Below are 21,652 nucleotides of genomic sequence, written 5' to 3'. Positions count from 1 at the left end.
CTGGGACTCTAATTTGCACTTTCTATCATTACCAATATGAACCAATAAAACAGTACAGTATTTTAAAGAACTCGACATACATGACATCATGCTACAATGGATCAAATAGCATTCTATTAATAAAAGCTAGAAGTAAAAATCATAATAGCTCCATTTGTTGACTAATCACCCTGTGGTATATACTACTCTTTAAGTGCTATTTGTATTGACTACACGTTGGACAATTATCCTAATTTTACTGATGAGAAAGCTGCAGATGCAGTATCATAAGAAAATCTAAACAATCTGGGGCTACTTCCTAGGCTACAGTACTTATAATATAGAGTTTAGATGCTGAAATAAGAAGAGCTGGCTTCAAGTCTACAAATCATCCTTGGCTGACCCTGAAGAAAATTATGTTCCCTAATCTTAGTTCCACAGCAGAATAATAATCTGTCCCACATAATCCATATGCTAGCCATTGGGATCAAACAGGTGCTTTAGAAACAACAAATACACTGGCACAAATGCAAGCATACAGGTGTACACACACACACACACATACACACACACAAATTTCAAGATTATTAGAAGAGAGTTGCTAGGTAAAATGCATATGGTATTAACAAGTTCACTTTCTGAACTCTATCATAAATTCTCATGCTTTAATTTACACTGCTGTGGCTCACTTGCAATAACAACTTTAAAAATTCAGGTTTCTGATTATTTTAGGCAGCTTCTTTAACTGTTTCCTTACTAAGGAAAATGAGCAAGTTATTTAATTGGCTTTGTACTTGTGTTTTTAAACTTAAAATAGAAATAATTCCTATAGCACTGCTGAGAAGATGAACCAAAACAAAGAATGCAAAGCTTCTATCACAGTGCCTTGAACAGATATAAATAACAGTGATAGTAGTAGTTGCTATTTTTGCTATCAGTAGTTCCATCATTTAGCAGAATCACCAAGTAAAATCAAAACCAAAGTGTAAAGGTTGTATGTATGTGCAAATGCAAAGATTTCCCTTGGTAGAAAACTTCAAAGATTCTTATATAAATTCACAGATTATGTCAAATTTCTTTCCATCATTTTTGTTGTACTCTGACAAAAAAACACTGATGAAATGTTAATTGAATTTAGACATTTTTTTCCCATTCCTCTGGAGGTTCTTTATATCTCTAAATCTCTCAGTCAAAACCTGGTCTGATTCTATTCTTATTATTTTCACTATCTCAACTTCCGTTTTTCTTTTTGGTACTGGGGATTGAAGCCAAGGACACTTTACCACTGAGCTACATCCCCTGTCCTTCTATTTTTTATTTAAGATAGGGTCTCACTGAAGTTGGCCTTGAACTTGCGATCCTCCTGCCTCAGCTTCCCCAGTCACTGGTACTACGGGTATTGCCACTATGCCCAGATTCTCACTCTTTCAAAGCACAAAAATTCGTATTCACTTTGCTAAAAGTGAACATTATACTCGGATATTTTATGCACTCCTAACTAGATTTTTGGCATCTTTTTCCTGAAATAAGTTCTATCATTTTAGTGTTGTTAAAACTGAAGATAATGTTAGTAAACAACATTCAATTACATCATCTTTGTTTTAGTACAAGCATACTGACCTTGAGGTGAGACTGAAGGAAGCAGCAAATCCAGGAAGAAATGTGAAAGAGAAAGTTAGAAAGAATTAATAAGGACAATATTCAGAAATATTAATCATGGACATAGACAAAACATAAAGCACAGGAATAAAGCACAGGACAGGACACAGAGCTTCTTACACAGGCACTAAAAATTAGTAACTTCAGATTTTCCACTCTCAACAAGTTTATTTTCTTATTAGATTACACCATCATATTTAAATCAGTTTCTAAAGGAAGAAATTTTTGTCTAAAATTTACCATTTCCTAAGACTGGAAAAAAAAAAAAAAAAAAAAAAACCGTTTCTTAGCCTCTAAGCAAAATTAGAGGAGGATGTTAGCCACCCTCTTCTCATTTAAATTGCTAGAACTATCATTTAGGATTTCACAACTTTAGTCAGCTCAGTTTTATACACTCCCACTTGTAAATGAGTACTTTTTCCGCCCCTTTCCATTAAGAGGATCCAACTTATCCAAAAGGAAAGGCAGAAAGCAATGACAGCTTCAGTTATTCTACAGAATACAGAACTTCAACTTAAATAAGAAGACTTGAAATAATTTTCTCAAATGTTAAAAAAAAACTTTCCCCTAATCACAATCAATATTTCTCATTCTTAATAAAATCCTCAAATGGTGCAATCTAAAGGCAATGATGAACAAGAAAGACTCTCTATAACACCAATTCATTTTCAACATTGCTCAGCAGAAGGTGCAAAGTAGTCATGCTGATTATTTCTACATAGCATGAAGCCCCTACAGTTCATTATTGCCTTTTATAACAACAGGTAGTTTTCCTTTTGGAAAAATAAATCAATTTCACTGAAATTAGTATTATCTTCCCAATACTTAAGACTTCTAATGGCTAGTGTCATCTGGACTGTCTTCACGATCCAAAATTTTTACTTTTAGAGGCAAAAACAAAAGTTTATTTGTTGAATGCAAGCACCATTTCAATTTGTATTTTAATGTTTTTAAAAATTTGGAAACTTGTTACAAAAGTCTAATTAATTTCCTACCTAAAACTAAGGTTTTAAAAAGTCACTATAAGAATTTTAAAAGGTGGGTAAGATTTATTATCCCCATTATAATAAAGAAGAGATGAAAAACAAAAACAAATGACTTGCTCACAGTCACACAGCAGATAAATGGCAGATTGAAGGTAAGAATGTAGGTCTGCTGACATCTCACCGGAAAGTGCTTTATATGCTCTATGATACTTCAGGATTCTACAAAAATCCAAGAATCTTTAGCATAATTATCAATATCAAATACAAACAAGGTTCAAAGGCAAAAAGAGGTCAATCTCTAAGTAGATCATTTCTCCTAATGATCTCTCTAATTTTTGTTGGTAATGACACAGTAAGTTAGAATAATTTTAGATCAATACTCACATTAACTGAAATTTCCTATAGACGTTAAGGGTTTATAGAAGAGATGCATAAACCCATGGGGAAAAACTTTTTGAGTTTATTTCTGCCAACAGCAAGCAACTTTAATCATAATTTAACTTATTTTATTATGAATCATATTTCACCTTGGCATCAAACTATAGCTTTTGGGAAATTAATTTAGGAGGAAAAAATATACACAAAAAATAACTTTTTGATTCTAATGTTCACACTTTAAAGTAAAAAATTAAGGAAGCCAATAAACATGAATCTCTTTATAAGGGCATAGTTACAAATTATAAGGTACTGTGCCCACAAGGAACTTTGGGAAAATGACCTAATAGAAATGAATATGTAAAGCTGTGTAATTTTTTCTCCTATTAAATGAAATCAGTGAAATTGATCAAAGAAGAAGAAACAAACTAGCAACTTCCCCAGAAAGCAAGCTGAAGCAAGCAAGATCAGATAAAGAACCAGTCATTTTTAGTTGTAATACTTTAGCATCATTCTATCCCTTTGGGGATTTTCATTTTTTTTAAACACGCATCATTTTCCTTCAAGCAGAACACACATTATATTATTATTCCTTTCAACCACCAGCAGTCCCACTTGTTTCCATTCTATGCCAGCAATATTAAGAGCCTGTTCTCTGACACAAGGATCAAAGATGCATAACCACGAATTTAAAAAAGTAAGGAAACTTTTTCTTTCTTTCTTTCTTTCTTTTTTAAACCAAGAATGAAATATGGATGAACCTAAGTCATTATGTTAAGTGAAATAAGCCAGACACAAAAGGAGGAATGTTGCATGATTCTACTTACATTAGTTATCTACAGACAAACTCATAAATACAGAAGAATGGTAACTGCCAGAGGACAGGAGAAGGGAACATGGAAAATTAATGTTTAATAGGTAGAGTTTCAGTGTGGAAATATGAAAGGGTACTGAAGTTGGATGACTGTGATAGTTACAGGACAATGTGAATTACCTAATGCCAGTGGACACTAAAACCAGTTGAAATGGTAATTTATTTATTTATTTTTTCGTACCAGGAACTGAACCCAAGGATGCTTGACCACTGGGCCACATCCCCAACCCTATTTATTTTTTATCTTGAGACGAGATTGCTAGGTTGCTAAGGCTGGCTTTGAACTTTTGATTCTCCTGCCTCAGCCTCCCAAGTCACTGGGATTACAAGCATGCACCACATTGCCCAGCAGGAAACTTTTTCTTTAAAAAATCATCTTCTTCATGCATTATACAGCAATTTATGCCAAAGTCATATGCAGAACTACTTGTATATGGCAGATATTGAGAATATTATACTGAATATCCATTTAGGACTTCTTTAAGGAAAAACATTCACAAATATAAAGACTTCACATTTCCAGATTACATTATGCTATAGATGCTGAATACAGTATATGGCTGGTGTAACATAATCTAAAACATTTTTCCAATGAGAAGATCTAAAAATCATTTTTAGGTTGACCTGTATAAACTCAGGATGTAGATAAAACAAATATCTAATTTTAATAATAATAACAAATATATTATTTTTGTGACACATTTAAAATGGAATATGATAAAATAATTTAGAAATACTACTTTCTTCCACTCCTGCATTCAACAAAACAATTTTGTCTACTGTCCAAGCATGTGCCAATTTAGCAAAGATGGAAGATGTACCATTATTTTATATATCACTTAAAAAAAAAAAAAAAAAAAAAAAGGCAATGAAATTAGGCCATGCCATTACATGTACATGTATCCCAGTATGAGAGATGTTAAAATGTAAAAACAAAGTTAGGATTGGTGTTTCATGACAAAAAGAGGGAAAAGAAAGCTAGTATACTTTTGTTTAACCTATAAAATTAAAAGTAAATCCACTGAACTAGGCTAAATTACATAAGAATACTTTATGTACTTTTATAGAAGGAAAATCATGTGTAAACATTCTGTGTAAATATATGTATATAACGTGTTAACATATTATGATCATATAAAAAAAAACATAAAGACAATGTTTTCAATCTCTCTACCAAGGTATGAGAGACTATTTGAATCACCATCTTTTTAATTTCTAAAGGATCTGAATATTACAGGAGATGGAAAGATATAGGGAGGAACTGTGAGATGATTTAATGGTGGATGAAAAAGAGCACTACCTTCATTTTTTAACATATATATTTAATAGTTCCTCACTAATGTGCAGGACAGAATGTAATAGATACTATTCAGAAGCAAAAATAAAGGAAAAGGAGATTACTACTGAAAGGGATAAACTCTGACAAAGGTAGAAATTTTAAAAGGAGTCAAATTGCCACAAACAAATAACAGGAAAGAAAATTCTAATCAAAGAGAGAAGAGTAAAAAAGGTAAATAAGAAAAAACTACAAATCTTCTAATTTTGACTTCCTTTGTAAGAAAAAAGTTCATTCTTCTAAGATTATCAAACTAAAAACTGGATATACCATCCTATCAACTAGCTTCATTTTGGAAGATTAATGAAAAATAAAAACATCTCCATTTTCATTACATAAAAGTTCAAACAGTACTAGTAAAATCTTTAAAGAAAATAAGAAACTCAAAAGGTCATCGTCTTGGAGGCATTCAGTTGAAACTTACCAACTACCTTACTAATTTCTCCAAATGCTGCCAAGAAAGTTCTCTCTCTTAAACCTACATATATGGAAGTAACATTCTCACATTAAAAAAAATCCCTGCTGGCATGGTGGGGAAAAGGTCCTGTTCTTTTTATTCAAGCTCAGTTTAGTACATTGATTCTTTATCTACAGAAGTATAAATTCCTCTCATTTCTTTTGAAAGGTGCTAAAAGTTAAAGCGTTAGCAGTTCAGACAGTGAATTCAGGGGCTAAGTACCATGGGTTGAAGTTCTAAGCAAACTGGGAACACCCTTATTTTTTTTAAAAACTCAAGTACTAAGCCCAACACTTAAGAATAGATCATATACTATTTTAAAACAAATTCAGTTGTTTAACTCAGCATGCAGTTCCCTTGAAAACAATATCGTAAGTACAGCTTAAGTTTTCTTACTAGTTCACAAAATTCAAGTTTAACCATGATGTAAAAGCTTAGAATTAATAATAGTTCTACGTAAGGCCTGAAAAAGATGGTTAAATTAGTAAAGAAGAGAAAATTAACCATCTCAAAACAGAAAAATTCCCTCTATCATAACTACTGAGAAGGCAATTCAGACTTTGGAGGTGGCACCAGAAGATCTCAGAAATAACTAGCACCCATTTAACAGAGTTCAGACTAACAGAAGAGTCACGCAGGCAGATAAATGGGCACCTGGCAGCAAAGCAACTCACAGGTCAGTTCCTAAGTATCTGTCCTAGAAGAGGGTATGAGCCTTTGGCCTTAGCAAGATCCATAAGTAAACAGCCTCTGGATCATCTGTAAAAACCCCTTCTAGGAGGTGAGGCCATTAATGAAAAGAGAACACAAGAGATTTCAAAGAAGAAAAAGAAGACACAGATCCTAGAATTCTTAGGTACAACTCTGCTACCACCTAAAATATAGAAACAGTCATTTAACCTGTCTGGGTCTCACCCTTCTTGTCTGTATAACAAAAATCCATAAAAGAATCTTTCCTAAAACAAACCAAATTCATGATGTAAAAATAGGACGTTAAAATTAACATATAAAATAAGATTATATTAATTTTTTTAGAAATTTCTTGTAGAAAGATAAGATATATCTGACACAACAAGTCAAGCACACAAGCCTTGCAGAGGTCCTACAGGAAATCTCCACTCAAAATATATAGCAGTTTGCTTTTCAATGTTTCTACTAAAAGGAAAGATTTATGCCATATTTCAAAAGTGAAATGCACCACTTCTACCACAGTACAAATTTACTTTTAAAAAGTCAAAATATATCCCCCTTTAAAGTAGTCATCTGGTTGGGGGCAAAAATCTTCTGTTTGTGCCTCTTCTAAAAGCTGAAGGGATAAGATTTTTTCCAGATATCTGAGTAGGAGATGAAATAAGGGAAGATAGGGATAAAAGAAAACAAAAGAACTAAAACACAGGAAAAATAAGATTTAAACCTATATAAACATTCAAAACTAACCGCCTAACAGAATAATCTATTACTTATTTAACTGCTACCCTCAAATTATGGCCTTATTTTACTTAAGAACCAAAATGGGCAGTGAGGGAATCACACCTGATTTGGTCAAGTAATTAAGTAAGAATTTTTTTTTTTTTTCATTCAGAAAGTATTAGGGAAACAAAGAGGCCCCATTCTTGGTCAGGCCCCTGTTGCTACTTCTGCTTCTAGCACATTCAGGTGATGACTTATCAGAAAAATAAATTCTTTTCAAAATGATTGCTTCTTCTACAGGAAAAGAGTGGGGAAGAAAATCAGTATGCAATTAATTGTATTAGTTTGAATGCATTTTTTTTTTATTGTAAACAAATGGGATACATGTTGTTTCTCTGTTTGTACATGGCGTAAAGGCATACCATTTGTGTAATCATAAATTTACATAGAGTAATGTTGTTTGATTCATTCTGTTATTTTTTCCCTTCCCCCCACCCCTCCCACCCCTCTTTACCCTCTATACAGTACTTCCTTCCTCCATACTTGCCCCCCTCCCTAACCCTAACTCTAACCCTAACACTAACCCTTCCCTCCCCCCCATTATGTGTCATCCTCCACTTATTAGCGATACCATTCGTCCTTTGGCTTTTTGAGATTGGCTTATCTCACTTAGCATGATATTCTCCAGTTTCATCCATTTGCCTGCAAATGCCATAATTTTATCATTCTTTATGGCTGAGTAATATTCCATTGTATATATATACCACAGTTTCTTTATCCACTCATCAATTGAAGGACATCTAGGTTGGTTCCACAGTCTGGCTATTGTGAATTGAGCAGCTATGAACATTGATGTGGCTGTATCTCTGTAGTATGCTGATTTTAAGTCCTTTGGGTATAGGCCAAGGAGTGGGATAGCTGGGTCAAATGGAGGGTCCATTCCAAGTTTTCTAAGGAATCTCCACACTGCTTTCCATAGTGGCTGCACTAATTTGCAGCCCCACCAGTAATGTATGAGTGTACCTTTCTCCCCACATCCTCGCCAACACCTGTTGTTGCTCGTATTCTTGATAATCGCCATTCTAATTGGGGTGAGATGGAATCTTAGGGTGGTTTTGATTTGCATTTCTCTTATTACTAGAGATGTTGAGCATTCTTCCATATGTTTGTTGATTGCTTGTAGATCTTCTTCTGTGAAGTGTCTATTCATTTCCTTAGCCCATTTATCGACTGGATTATTTGAATTCTTGGAGTAGAGTTTTTTGAGTTCTTTATAGATTCTGGAGATTAGTGCTCTATCTGAAGTATGATTGGCAAAGATATTCTCCCACTCTGTAGGCTCTTTCTTCGCATTGCTGATAGTTTCCTTTGCTGAGAGAAAGCTTTTTAGTTTGAATCTATCCCAGTGGTTGATTCTAGCTTTTATTTCTTCTGCTATGGGAGTCCTGTTAAGGAAGTCTGGTCCTAGACCAACAAGGTGAAGATTTGGACCTACTTTTTCTTCTATAATCTGCAGAGTCTCTGGTCTGATTCCGAGGTCCTTAATCCATTTTGAGTTTAGTTTCGTGCATGGTGAGAGATATGGGTTTAGTTTCATTCTGTTGCATATGGATTTCCAATTCTCCCAGCACCATTTGTTGAAGAGGCTATCTTTTCTCCATTGCATATTTTTGGCCCCTTTGTCTAGTATGAGAAAATTGTATTTATTTGGGTTTGTGTCCGTGTCCTCTATTCTGTACCATTGATCTACCTTTGTATTTTGGTACCAATACCATGCCGTTTTTGTTACTATTGCTTTGTAGTAGAGTTGAAGATGTGGTATTGCAATACCCCCTGTTTCACTCTTCCTGCTAAGGATTGCTTTAGCTATTCTGGGTTTCTTATTCTTCCAGATGAATTTCATAATTGCTTGCTCTATTTCTGTAAGGTACACAATTGGGATTTTAATTGGAATTGCATTGAATTTGTATAGCACTTTAGGTAGTATGGCCATTTTGACAATATTAATTCTTCCTATCCAAGAACATGGAAGATCTTTCCATCTTCTAAGGTGTTCTTTAATTTCTTTCTTTAGTGTTGTATAGTTCTCATTGTAGAGGTCTTTCACCTCTTTTGTGAGATTGATTCCCAAGTATTTTATTTTTTTCGAGGCTATTGTGAATGGGGTAGTTTTCCTAATTTCTCTTTCTGAAGATTCATCACTTATGTATAAAAATGCGTTGGATTTATGGGCATTGATCTTGTAACCTGCTACTTTACTGAAATCACTTATGAGTTCTAAGAGTTTTCTGGTGGAATTCCCAGGTTCCTCTAAATATATAATCATGTCATCAGCGAACAGGGATAGTTTGAGTTCTTCTTTTCCAATTCGTATCCCTTTAATTTCTTTGGTTTGTCTAATTGCTCTGGCCAGAGTCTCAAGAACGATGTTGAATAGAAGTGGTGAAAGAGGGCATCCCTGCCTTGTTCCCGTTTTTAGGGGGAATGCTTTCAGTTTTTCACCATTTAGAATGATATTAGCCATGGGTTTAGCATAAATGGCCTTTACAATGTTAAGGAATGTTCCCACTATCCCTATTTTTTCTAGTGTTTTGAGCATGAAGGGGTGCTGTATTTTATCAAATGCTTTTTCTGCATCTATTGAAATAATCATGTGATTCTTGACTTTAAGTCTATTAATACGGTGAATTACGTTTATTGATTTCCTGATGTTGAACCAACCTTGCATTTCTGGGATGAAACCCACTTGATCATGGTGCACTATCTTTTTAATATGTTTTTGTATGCGATTTGCTAAAATTTTGTTGAGAATTTTTGCGTCGATGTTCATTAAGGATATTGGTCTGAAATTTTCTTTCCTTGATGAGTCTCTGTCTGGTTTAGGTATCAGTGTGATATTGGCTTCATAGAATGAGTTTGGGAGGGTTCCCTCCTCTTCTATTTCATGGAATACTTTGAGAAGTATTGGAATGAGCTCTTCTTTAAAGGTTTTGTAAAACTCGGCTGAGAGCCCATCTGGTCCCTGACTTTTCTTTGTTGGTAGGCTTTTGATGACTTCTTCTATTTCAGTACTTGAAATTGGTCTATTTAAATTGTTTATGTCCTCCTCGTTCAGTTTAGGCAATTCATATGTCTCTAGAAACCTGTTGATGTCTTCGAAATTTTCTATTTTGTTGGAGTATAGATTTTCAAAATAGCTTCTAATTATGTTTTGTATTTCAATCCTGTCTGTTGTGATATTTCCTTGTTCATTCCGAATTTTAGTGATTTGGGTTTTCTCTCGTCTTCTCTTTGTTAGTGTGGCTAAAGGTTTATCAATTTTGTTTATTTTTTCGAAGAACCAACTATTTATTTTGTCAATTTTTTGTATTGTTTCTTTTGTTTCAATTTCATTGATTTCAGCTCTGAGTTTAACTATTTCCTGTCTTCTACTACTTTTGGTGCTGTTCTGTTCTTCTTTTTCTAGGGCTTTGAGCTGTAGTGTTAGGTCGTTTATTTGTTGAGTTTTACTTCTTTTATTAAATGCGCTCCATGAAATAAATTTCCCTCTAAGTACTGCTTTCATAGTGTCCCAGAGATTTTGATATGATGTTTCTTTGTTCTCATTTACCTCTAAGAATTTTTTAATTTCCTTCCTAATATCTTCTGTTATCCATTCATCATATAATAGCATATTGTTTAATCTCCAGGTGTTGGAATAGTTTCTGTGTTTTACTCTTTCATTTATTTCTAACTTCAATCCATTATGATCTGATAGAATACATGCTAGTGTCTCTATCTTCTTGTATTTGCTAACATTAGCTTTGTGGCATAATATATGGTCTATTTTAGAGAAGGATCCATGTGCTGCTTGAATGCATTTAGATGCAAGTAACAAAATCATACTTTGAACTGGCTGAAATGGTAAGAAAACACTACTGTAATTACTTCACATAATGAGAAGTCTGAAAGTAGTAGTTTTAGGAATAGAGCCTTCAGATTCTAAACTCTACCTCTCTATGGTTTTCTTAACTGTCACTCTCTGGATGTTGACTTCACTTTAGGCAGCTTATAGGCAGCTGCAGCACTTCTGTTCATTCTATCCAGATCTGAGAGTGTCCTTGAAAGGCCTCCTTATGAAAGGAGGCCTCTTTAAAGTCACCTCAGTTTTTCTTTTTCAAATCATTCCTGCATTATGTGCTCAATGAATAAATAGCCACAAGAAACGAAATTATCCTAATTGGCTGAAATGAATCAGGAGATGTAGTTCACAAACTTGGGGTTTGTATAATTAGTGATTAGAATATAAGAGAAACAATGTTTTCTTGGTATACTCTATTCTATTCTGAACTCCAAATGAAATAATTAAAGTAAAACAGAAAACTAAAAGCTAAGGTAAAAGGAGGGGGCTGTGTATAAAATTAATTTAGAAAATGATAATGATATCTGTGGCTGAGGATAGGAGGAGATGTGCTGCAAAGGGACATTTCTGGAAGTGAAGGAAATGTTCTGTATTTTGATTGTAGTGGCTAGACAGGAGTATACATTTGTCAAAGTTCAAACAATAAGGTTAAAATAGGTGTAACAAAGTTGTTGGGATTTTTGTTTAAGGGCTTCTGAGGACTTCTGGATAACAGAGTCCCTCATTCAAGTGTCTCCTCAAACATTACTTTATCAGACGGGCCTTTACTGACTGCCCCACTAATAACACCTGCACTAAATTTGAACGCAGCTCAAAATAAAATCTACATGCAATAATATCCTAGTCCTATTACAATCCCTCAAATGAAGAACAGCAAATTTGGAGTTTCTTTTAATTCTTCACATCACATAATAATACTCTTATTATTCTCTAGATCACTGAAAATTCCTAAATTCAATTAACAAAGGCAATTCTTGCCAACCAAATTATATGAAATTCAAAAGAATGGCTGCCATTGTCTAAATACAAAAGTTTGTTAATGGCATATTGACTCTAATTATGTTGAATCTCAGAGTAAAACTCAGAATTTCTGCTGTAAAACACTAAACTTTGAGTATTCATTAGTCATTTGGGATTATAAAAAGGTAATAAAGCAAAAATGTAAAACAGAACACAATATATGGCATGGGAGACAATGTCCCCAGTGTACTGCCATCACATGGGTATTTAGCAAAAAGGGATAACATGAGTGAAAGAGCAGACAACAAACAATTCTTTCAGAAGACTGAAAAAATATTAACAGAATTCTGTCATTACTTTTCTCTCTAAATATCATAAACATTATGCAAGAGAAAAGCCTATTCATTGTGAACCTAAATAGAAACTCCAAAATGCTTACTTTAGAAGACCAATTCTCAATTACATTCAGTGTTCCTGAAGCTAATCTAATTCTATACATTTATGTAGGGACATTTCAAACTCTGTTTTGTTTTTTTCTATGCAAACTATCCAAAGCTACTGGATGATGGCTTCCTTGAAGTATTAACTCAGTCAGGCTACTGTGCCCAGTGAGTCAATCAAAAGCTCATCTAAACGTGTTGTGAAACTATTTTGCTGATGTACTTAAAGCCTCTAATGAGTTTAAGCAGGGGAGATTATCCCAGATAATCTGAGAGGGCACATCTGAATCCTTTAGAAGGTCTTGGAAACAGGGCTGAGATTTCCCAAGGAGAGAAAAGAAATTCTACCCACATACCACAGCTTTGGCTTGTGCTGACACAAGTTCCATCCTGTTCAGGACCTTCCCTTCCTGAGAGCCTGGCACAGGATTTCAGACTTGCCTAGAGCCCCTACAACTGCACAAAATAATTCCCTGTAACAAATTTCTTAATATGTATGTATATTTCTCTGTGTGTACATGCCCTAGAAGTACTTTTCTCTTAAATTCCAACTCATACACAGCATGGTAAGGAGTGTAAATTTAGAAGTAGTTAAGTTTACCTGGGAAAAATATTTTGTATTTGTAGGTGTATAGGTGGACTTATCTAATTTTATTTTTTAAATTACAGTCAGTTAAGAGACTGGTATAACGTTAAAACAAGTAAGTGCTACAACACTTAATCATCTGTTACAGGAACTACTATTTTTCTACAGGAGTCGACATTAGAAAGGACTGTTCATTTACTTCTCCAGTCCACAAAGAATACATGGGGGAATACTTCATTATATAACATAAATCTTTTCATACTGGAAATTCTTACTTTAGAAGCAGTATGAAATGTATAGAATACTAATTTTTTTTTAGTTTTAGTTTAAAGACAATCTATTAATGATTAATTATTAATGATTATAATATGGTTTATTTTAATATTTGCACTTAAAAGATTGCTGAATGTCCTTCAGGAATGATCTATATGCTGAATTAAAATGTGGTGAAATAGTTTTATCAGTTAAAGAGTCACTCAAAGAGTAAGCCAGAGTAAGAACAACTACATAATGACAGCTGGAAACAAAGATTAAATAATTTCAACTAGCAGTATAGAACCTTACCAGAAAGAACACAGACTGATTTTATCCAAAAAAAGGTTAACAAAGAGATACAGTTCAGTCTGATGTATAACTGGCTGTTCTTTAATTCTGATCAAGCAAAATCCCCAGCAAGCCCCAGCAGTAGCAAGAGCAGCAGCAGCAATTTACTCTAGCATAAGACTGTAGGCCTTACATATATCACTCACTTTCCCAGGAAGTCCCAAACAAACCCCCCTGACGGTGCAGGGACAGAAACCTGGCGTGGAGGATACAATTTGCGGGAGACTGGCTTTCTGAGAAACAGCATGGCCAAGAGGTAGAGGGAATACACACATATAAACACAAAGACACAAAAACCCCAATGGAATAGGACCATGGTAAGACAAATTAAAAGAAAGGTGAAGAAACTCAAAATGATAAATTACAGGGAGACAGACACCCGCACATAGGAAACAATGGAATGGCAACACAAGAAGCAAATGGTTAGTAAAAAACACAGCAGCCACACACATGCACCTCAGTATTAAATCTAGGAAAAAAAGATGTAATATAGTCCCAGCTGTCTTTAACATAAAATGCACTGAATAACTCCTCAAATAAGCACAGTTCAGTTTATAAAAATGGCCTTCAAGGGCTAAGTAAAATTAAAATCTATCTTAAATCATACTACTATATATCACCACTTTTGCTTAAGACCTTGGTTCAAAAAACAAAAAAGACCTTGGTTCAACAATGAACAGAAGATATCCCATCAAGGCAGGAAGCCTTTAACAGTTGCTAGTAAGACCACAAAGAACATATGATACCATAGCTGATCTCACAAACTCTGTGATGCTATTGTTTAGTCAATATCTCAAACTACGTTTCGGAGTAACAAACTACAAAGCTGAAAGCAAAAACTGAGAGAGATTTGTTTTTGTTTTTTTCATGTGTGGTTTTGTTTTATGTTGTTTTATTTTCCGGTAGGCAAAAAACTTTGTCTCAAATCCTCAAAGAAAATTACAAAGGTACATGAGCAGAGAGGCTAGAACTATGCCTTTTCCAATACACTAAAAGCTACATAGGTCACTTATAACTCTTTCTTAAAATGTGAAAAATATAGTGGCTAATAAAAGCAGCTATTTCGTGCACTCTGGATATAAGATATAGACTTAGTTCTGTTTCCTATTCTCCCTCACATTATGTCCATCCCCCAAAATCACGGTAGGGCCAAAAATGCAAGCTGCATGGAATAGCATGCAATACTCTCAAAATGTAGATTTGTTTTTCTTCTTTTGTTTTCTAATTCTTTTTTTAATATGATACTGATGTTTGAACCTCAGCACTCATGAATATTAGGCAATGCTCTACCATTGGACTACATCTCTAGTCTTTTTTCTTTTTGAGACAGGGTCTCACCAAATTGCCAAGGTTGGCAATCCTGCCACAGTCTCCTGAGTAACGAGGTTTACAAGCATGCACCACCTCACTCAGCTTCAAATGCAGATTTCTAATATAGGAAATCACATTAAAAAATGAAATTTTCTCAAGCAATTTCTGAAATATATTTAATGGATTGTCAGTATTCAAACAAATGTATCATATTTTAATGTTTATGCAGTACTGCTGCTGATTTCAGGCCCATAAAAAAAGCAAAGACAGGTATGGATTCAGATATGTATTCATGTAAATATATGAGTGTGTGTCTATGTATACACATGGGGCATGCACACATGCTGGAGAATGGATACAGGGCTGGAGTTATAGCTCAGTGGTAGAGCACTTGCCTAGTATGTGTGAGGCACTGGGTTCAATTCTCAGCACTGTATATAAATAAATAAAATAAAGGCCCACTGACAATAAAATTTTTTTTTAAAAAAGGCACATAGTCTATAATCATGAGTTCTGGTGTTTTTAATTTTAATTTAAAGAATTATATCCATTTGTCTTATCCAGAACTAGAAAAAATGAATAGAGTTAATAGCAAAATAAGAGAAAATGTGAGCAGGTCAAGAGCCCACATTATTCACACTTTCAGTACAGTGTAAAACTATGAGGCTTTGGTTTCCTGAAAATCAAAATTCTATGGACAGTGAACAGGAGGAAATAATAAATTCAGAGGAAAATCACAAGCCTACCAGTAACCACTCTCCAAATTTAAAACTCAGCAAATAAGTTAAGAAAGTAGTCTAAAATTTCCCATCCCTCAAGAACATAAAAATAAATTATTCTCAAGAACCAGGCCTCAAGGAGCCACAAAGATTTAGTGACTTCATTTTGTCACTGTCAGATTGTTTAGAAAAACACAGGTAATCAAGTGCTACTGGAAGAGCTATTTCAGTGTACTTGTGAGTTAAGGTTAAATACATTGTATAAAAGAAGAGATTGGGCTGGGGTTATAGCTCAGTGGTACAGTGCTTGTCTAGCATGTAAAAGGCACTGGGTTCAATCCTCAGCACCACAGAAAAATAAAAAATAAAATAAAATAAATGTATTGTGTCCATCTACAACTAAAAAAATATTTTAAAAAAGAAGAGATTAACAGGCATATACTTGATCTTCAGTATAAAATAATAAAAAAGACAAAATTCTAAAGAGAGCTATCTGGCAGGATCTGCTCAAATATTCCATTTTGAAGAATTCAAATTCAGGGCCCCATAAAAATCACATCTGAGTCTCCTAAATTATCCTAGTATATCTTCATTCTAATTTTGATTTACTGACTGATGTAAGAATTTGCTTCTCCACAACCTAGTTTAAAAATTCACAACCTCAAAGAACATCTGCTCAGCCAAAAAGGTCTAAACCAGTGATATAATATTAACTCCTTATACAGGAGGATATTTGCTCATTATCTAGAAAAGTAATAAAAAGCAAGAAGTTATTTGTACTCTATCTTAGTTGGCCAGTAGAAAACTTTAATTTCTTAATTAATGAATACTTTCTCTTTTGTTGATGATATTAAAATCAATAGTTTCTCGATTTAGTCCCAATTCTATGTTGCCTTTTTCTCTTTGGGTACCAGGGGTTGAACTCAGGGGCACTCAATCACTGACTCACATCCTCAGCCCTAATTTGTATTTTATCTGGAGACAGGGTCTCACTGAGTTGCATAGTGCCTCGCTGTTGCTGAGGCTGATTTTGAACGAGAAATCCTCCTGCCTTAGCCTCCTGGGCTGCATTAAAGGTGTGGGCCATCGCACCCAGCCTTCTATGTTGCCTTTTAGAGACTGCAACAAAGAATTAATACTGATTTAGAATAACAAGTAGCTTATAAAGTGTTAACAAGCATTCAAGAACCTAAACTCAGAGGCACTTAATATTGAAACAAATATTCCCTCAAAAATACATACTTTACTTTTTCTAACCCAGTGAGTCCCATACAGTTTCCCTCTTCTTACCTTTCCAATTCAGCTATCTTCTTATCTTTGTCATTCTTCTCATTTTCCACCTCCTTCAAGATTTCCAAAAGGCGGTCCACTTCTGCCTGAGCCTTGCTAGATTCATCTTTGTACCTGGCAATCTCCCTTTCTAACTGCTGTATTCGGTCATTCATCTCTGGACTGGCTCTAGCTTCCAATGTTGCTTCATGTGCCTACAAAAAAAAAAGTGTTCCAAGTCTGTAAGATACACACGCAGTGACCCTGGTAAACCATGGGTCAAAGAACTATTTATATTCTAATTTAAATATAGTATTATCAAATATCTAAGAGCTAGACTTCAATTTATAAAGGTTATGTTTAAGCATTATGTAGACAAAAGATTAATAAATGAAGTAGTTACCTTAAATTACAAATGGATTATTTTTTTTAAAAAATTAGACCTCTGAATTTTCATTATTAGGCCAAAAATCATCAAAAGTCAATTGCTATTTCATAGTATAGTGAGATATACTAACAAGCCAAAAGACTTATTAATCTTGCCAAAATAGTATCAAAAAGTAAGACCAGGATTCACTGTTAATCTTACAAATAGCACCATTACTGAGACCTATTTCCCAGTAGGCAGTTATTTCCATTTCTTTCTCCCCTATGCTGCTTTACCAAACATGTGAATCATAAGGTTCTAGGCACCTAGAATTATGCAGATACTTCAAGAATGTACTGAATCCCTTAAAATGCTTTGAAAATATATTAAAAGTTCAAACACATATTCCTAGAAAATTCTTTGGAAAGCTCTAATGCAAAGTACCCTAAGTAAATGAGAAACTGAACTAAATGTTTTGTGGAAGTAACAGCTTTAAATCTAAGATTAAATTCTAGCCAGGTAAGGTGGTACATGCCTGCAATCCCAGCTACTCAGGAGGTTGAGGCAGGAAGATTTTGAGGCCAGTCTGGGCAACTAAGTAGACTGTCTCAAATTAAAATTTTAAAAAGAAGGGTGGTTGGGAACTTTGGGATATAGTTCAGTGGTGGAGTGCTTCCCCAGCATGTGTGAGGTCCCAGGTTTAATTCCAGTCCCAGAAAACAACAAAAAACAAACAAAAATCCCTAATTTCACCTCCTCCCACACATTAAATTAAATCTTTTTTTCAGTGCTGGGGATTGAATCCAAGGGAGTTCTAACACTGAGCAATATTCCCAGACCTTTTATTTTTTAATATGAAGCAAGGTCTCACTAAATTGCCCAGGCTGACCTTGAACTTGTGATACCCCTGCCTCAGCCCCTCAAGTACCTGGGATTATGGATGAGGGCCACTGCACCTGGCTCCATTAAGTCCTTTACCAAGTTCATTTGTTTAAGACTTCACTCCTGGAGAAAAGTATTTATCTGTCTAAAACACTAGTTTCCTTAGGGTTGTGGCTGTAACTCAGTGGTAGTGTGCTTGCCTAACATGCTCAAGGTCACAGTTTCAATCCTCAAGCACCAAAAAATTAAAAATAAAAATAAAAATCATGAAATTCTGGCTTCTCTAGCCTTTAACTTACTTATAAAGTATATATATATATTTTTTTATTTTATTGTAAACAAATGGGATACATGTTGCCTCTCTGTTTGTACATGGCGCAAAGGCATACCATTTGTGTAATCATAAATCCACATACAGTAATGTTGTTTGATTCATTCTGTTATTTTTTCCCCTTCCCCCCACCCCTCCCACCCCTCTTTACCCTCTATACAGTACTTTCTTCCTCCATACTTGCCCCCCTCCCTAACCCTAACTCTAACCCTAACACTAACCCTTCCCTCCCCCCCATTATGTGTCATCCTCCACTTATTAGCCATATCATTCGTCCCTTGTCTTTTTGAGATTGGCTTATCTCACTTAGCATGATATTCTCCAATTTCATCCATTTGCCTGCAAATGCCATAATTTTATCATTCTTTATGGCTGAGTAATATTCCATTGTGTATATATACCACAGTTTCTTTATCCACTCGTCAATTGAAGGGCATCTAGGTTGGTTCCATAGTCTGGCTATTGTGAATTGAGCTGCTATGAACATTGATGTGGCTGTATCTCTGTAGTATGCTGATTTTAAGTCCTTTGGGTATAGGCCAAGGAGTGGGATAGCTGGGTCAAATGGAGGGTCCATTCCAAGTTTTCTAAGGAATCTCCACACTGCTTTCCAGAGTGGCTACACTAATTTGCAGCCCCACCAGCAATGTATGAGTGTACCTTTCTCCCCACATCCTCGCCAACACCTGTTGCTTGTATTTTTGATAATCGCCATTCTAATTGGGGTGAGATGGAATCTTAGGGTGGTTTTGATTTGCATTTCTCTTATTACTAGAGATGTTGAACATTTTTTCATATGTTTATTGATTGCTTGTAGATCTTCTTCTGTGAAATGTCTGTTCATTTCCTTAGCCCATTTGTCGATTGGATTATTTGTATTCTTGGTGTAGAGTTTTTTGAGTTCTATAAAGTATATTTTAAGGAACAAAAACTATACAAGTTTGGAAGGTAAAAGAGATCACAGTTCTGCACTGGATTTTCTCCAATATCTAACAATCAGTTGTTCTACACTGTTTTGCTAGTTTGGTAAGAGGAAAGTTCCTGTAGCAATTAGTCTATTATGGGGAGGACAAGGCTACAGATACTTTTAAAATACAATATGTCCACCAGAAAATAGAGGAAGGAGTCTAAGAAGTAATAGGATCAGGAGTTATTCTGTAGAAAGCTGACCATATTTACACACCAAAAGGGGGGAAACAATAAAAAGAAAAAAGACCAAAGATGCAAACAAAAGCAGAAATAACTGAGAAAGGAGATGATGAAATAGGCAACATAAGAGGGTTCAAAGTAAGGAGCACAAAAGACTGTATAAACAAACATGAAAGGCAGCTGCTATTCAACACTATTGAGACAGCACTACTTTATAATCACTTACTACAAATGTATTATTTGTAACTCTGCCAATGTAACTAGTGCACATCAGTGTTGTAGGCCTTCACACATGCTGGAGTGCCCTAACTCTGGGGTCTCAGTAAATATCTCTTCTGTTAAGGAGGTCCTCTGTGTCTCTGACCTAGATGTGCTCTTTCATGTGTATTTCCATCACACCCTGTGATATACTACAACTACCTGCTTCAGTATCTACTTTTCCTCTTAGAGAATATACATTCTATGAGACCAAGGGGCAGATAGTCTTATTTACTACTTTAACCTCACTGCCAACCTTGGAAACTGACCTAAAGTAGAAACTCAATTACTTGTTGAAGAAATGAATATGCACAAGCAGTGAAAGAGTTTCCTTTGAATTAAAAAAGTTCAAAGAGTTAAGTGGTAGGAAAATAATAATTGGGAAGAGGATAAAAATAATCAATTTTTAATATAAGTGTAAGGTTAACTGTAGCCTACAGGATGATCCAATAACAAACTTTAAAGGCAATAAGTCAATTAAGTTAGGAGGGAAAAATCAAAAATATTATTAACCTTCCCTTACTAATTATAACAAATTCTATATCAGACAAGTGTATATCCAAACTCTTGCTGGGTTATGTGAACTTTAAAATGAAATTCTAAGACTATTAAACTGCTTTAAAGATCTTTACAACTTTATTTAAAAAAAAAATAAACTCTAAAAAAAGATTTTTCCAAATGTATTATAAAAATTTCTTTAAAATGAATTTCTGAATAGTAGAATGACATTTAATTCAAAATATAAATATGTCACATCCACAAAGTTACTGAGTTACTTCTCATAAGTGTCAGTTCAAAAAATATTTTCTGGATATTTAATTTCATGGCCTCATTCCCCTCATTCTTTTTCTACCCTTTAAATCTGAACTGTCAAGTAATCTGTATTTTAAAATGTATATATTTTATATATCCTCTAGAATATCAAGAAGTCAAAATCACTCAGCAGCAAAAATTGAAAACTTCAGTGAAATAACAGTACTACATAAAATGTCTCCTCTGGACAAGAAAAACTGAACCATGAACAATCCTCTTCAAATATCTTTAATCAAAAGTTAAGCTCTCTGCTCTCAAGTGCTGATCTATCAAAAACTGTCTCCCTTCCACATTATTAAAACTTCAATACACATGTACTGGAGGCAAGGGTTTTGTTCTTTTGCATTTCACATGTGTCATACTAAAATATACACAATTATAGAATAAAGCAGATAACCATGTCCTTATACAAATCAATATTTTCAAAGTATAAACTATTTAATAAGAAAGTAAAGGTTAAGAAGGGGATCTTATTTAATAAACAACAAAACACATCTGGTTCCTTAAAAACTATTTAAAAATATATATTAAGAAAGTAAATACATATACCGAGGAAAGCTCTGATGCAAAGTACTTTCAGTAAAGATGAGACATTTATACAAATTGATCTAAATACTTTAAGGAAGTAATAGTTATTCTTTTAAAATTATGTCCTTTACCAATTTCTTTTGGGTCACCTTCCTTCAGTGGTGAAAATTCAGTTTCTAAACATGGCTTTTAGAGGAGATTCTACTAGCAGATAAAAATTTTAATGTGTTAACAAAATTCTACCCCAAAGTGGTGTGGTTAAAAGCCACAAATAATTTTACTAAAAGCAAAGGGAAAGAGAAGCAGCCCTGAATGAATTAACCCACTGAGAACAACAACAACAAAACAGATAGGGAGGAGGCAGAGAGAACAGCAGAAATGGAAACCTCTCCCAAAGTTTAGGGAGAATTTTCGTCTTTTAAAACCTTTTTTACTTTGCACTTAAACCCCGATAATATA

At 34.4% G+C, this 21,652-nt stretch overlaps 1 protein-coding gene across 15 annotated transcripts in view; it reads right to left on the bottom strand.

Moving 5' to 3' along the window:
- Positions 1–21,652, bottom strand: part of ERC1 (ELKS/RAB6-interacting/CAST family member 1) — a 633,143-nt gene that overhangs the window by 401,350 nt on the left and 210,141 nt on the right. For all 15 annotated transcript variants that reach the window (XM_079140313.1, XM_079140314.1, XM_079140318.1 and 12 more), the window contains one exon: positions 16,887–17,080. In XM_079140313.1, coding sequence (XP_078996439.1) covers positions 16,887–17,080 — 194 coding nt within the window. The remainder of the gene's footprint in view (positions 1–16,886; positions 17,081–21,652) is intronic.

This window comes from Sciurus vulgaris (assembly GCF_902686455.1).
Source record: "Sciurus vulgaris genome assembly, chromosome: 5".
NCBI classification, from domain to species: Eukaryota; Metazoa; Chordata; class Mammalia; order Rodentia; family Sciuridae; genus Sciurus; species Sciurus vulgaris.
This window is presented reverse-complemented; position numbering and strand designations above follow the sequence as displayed.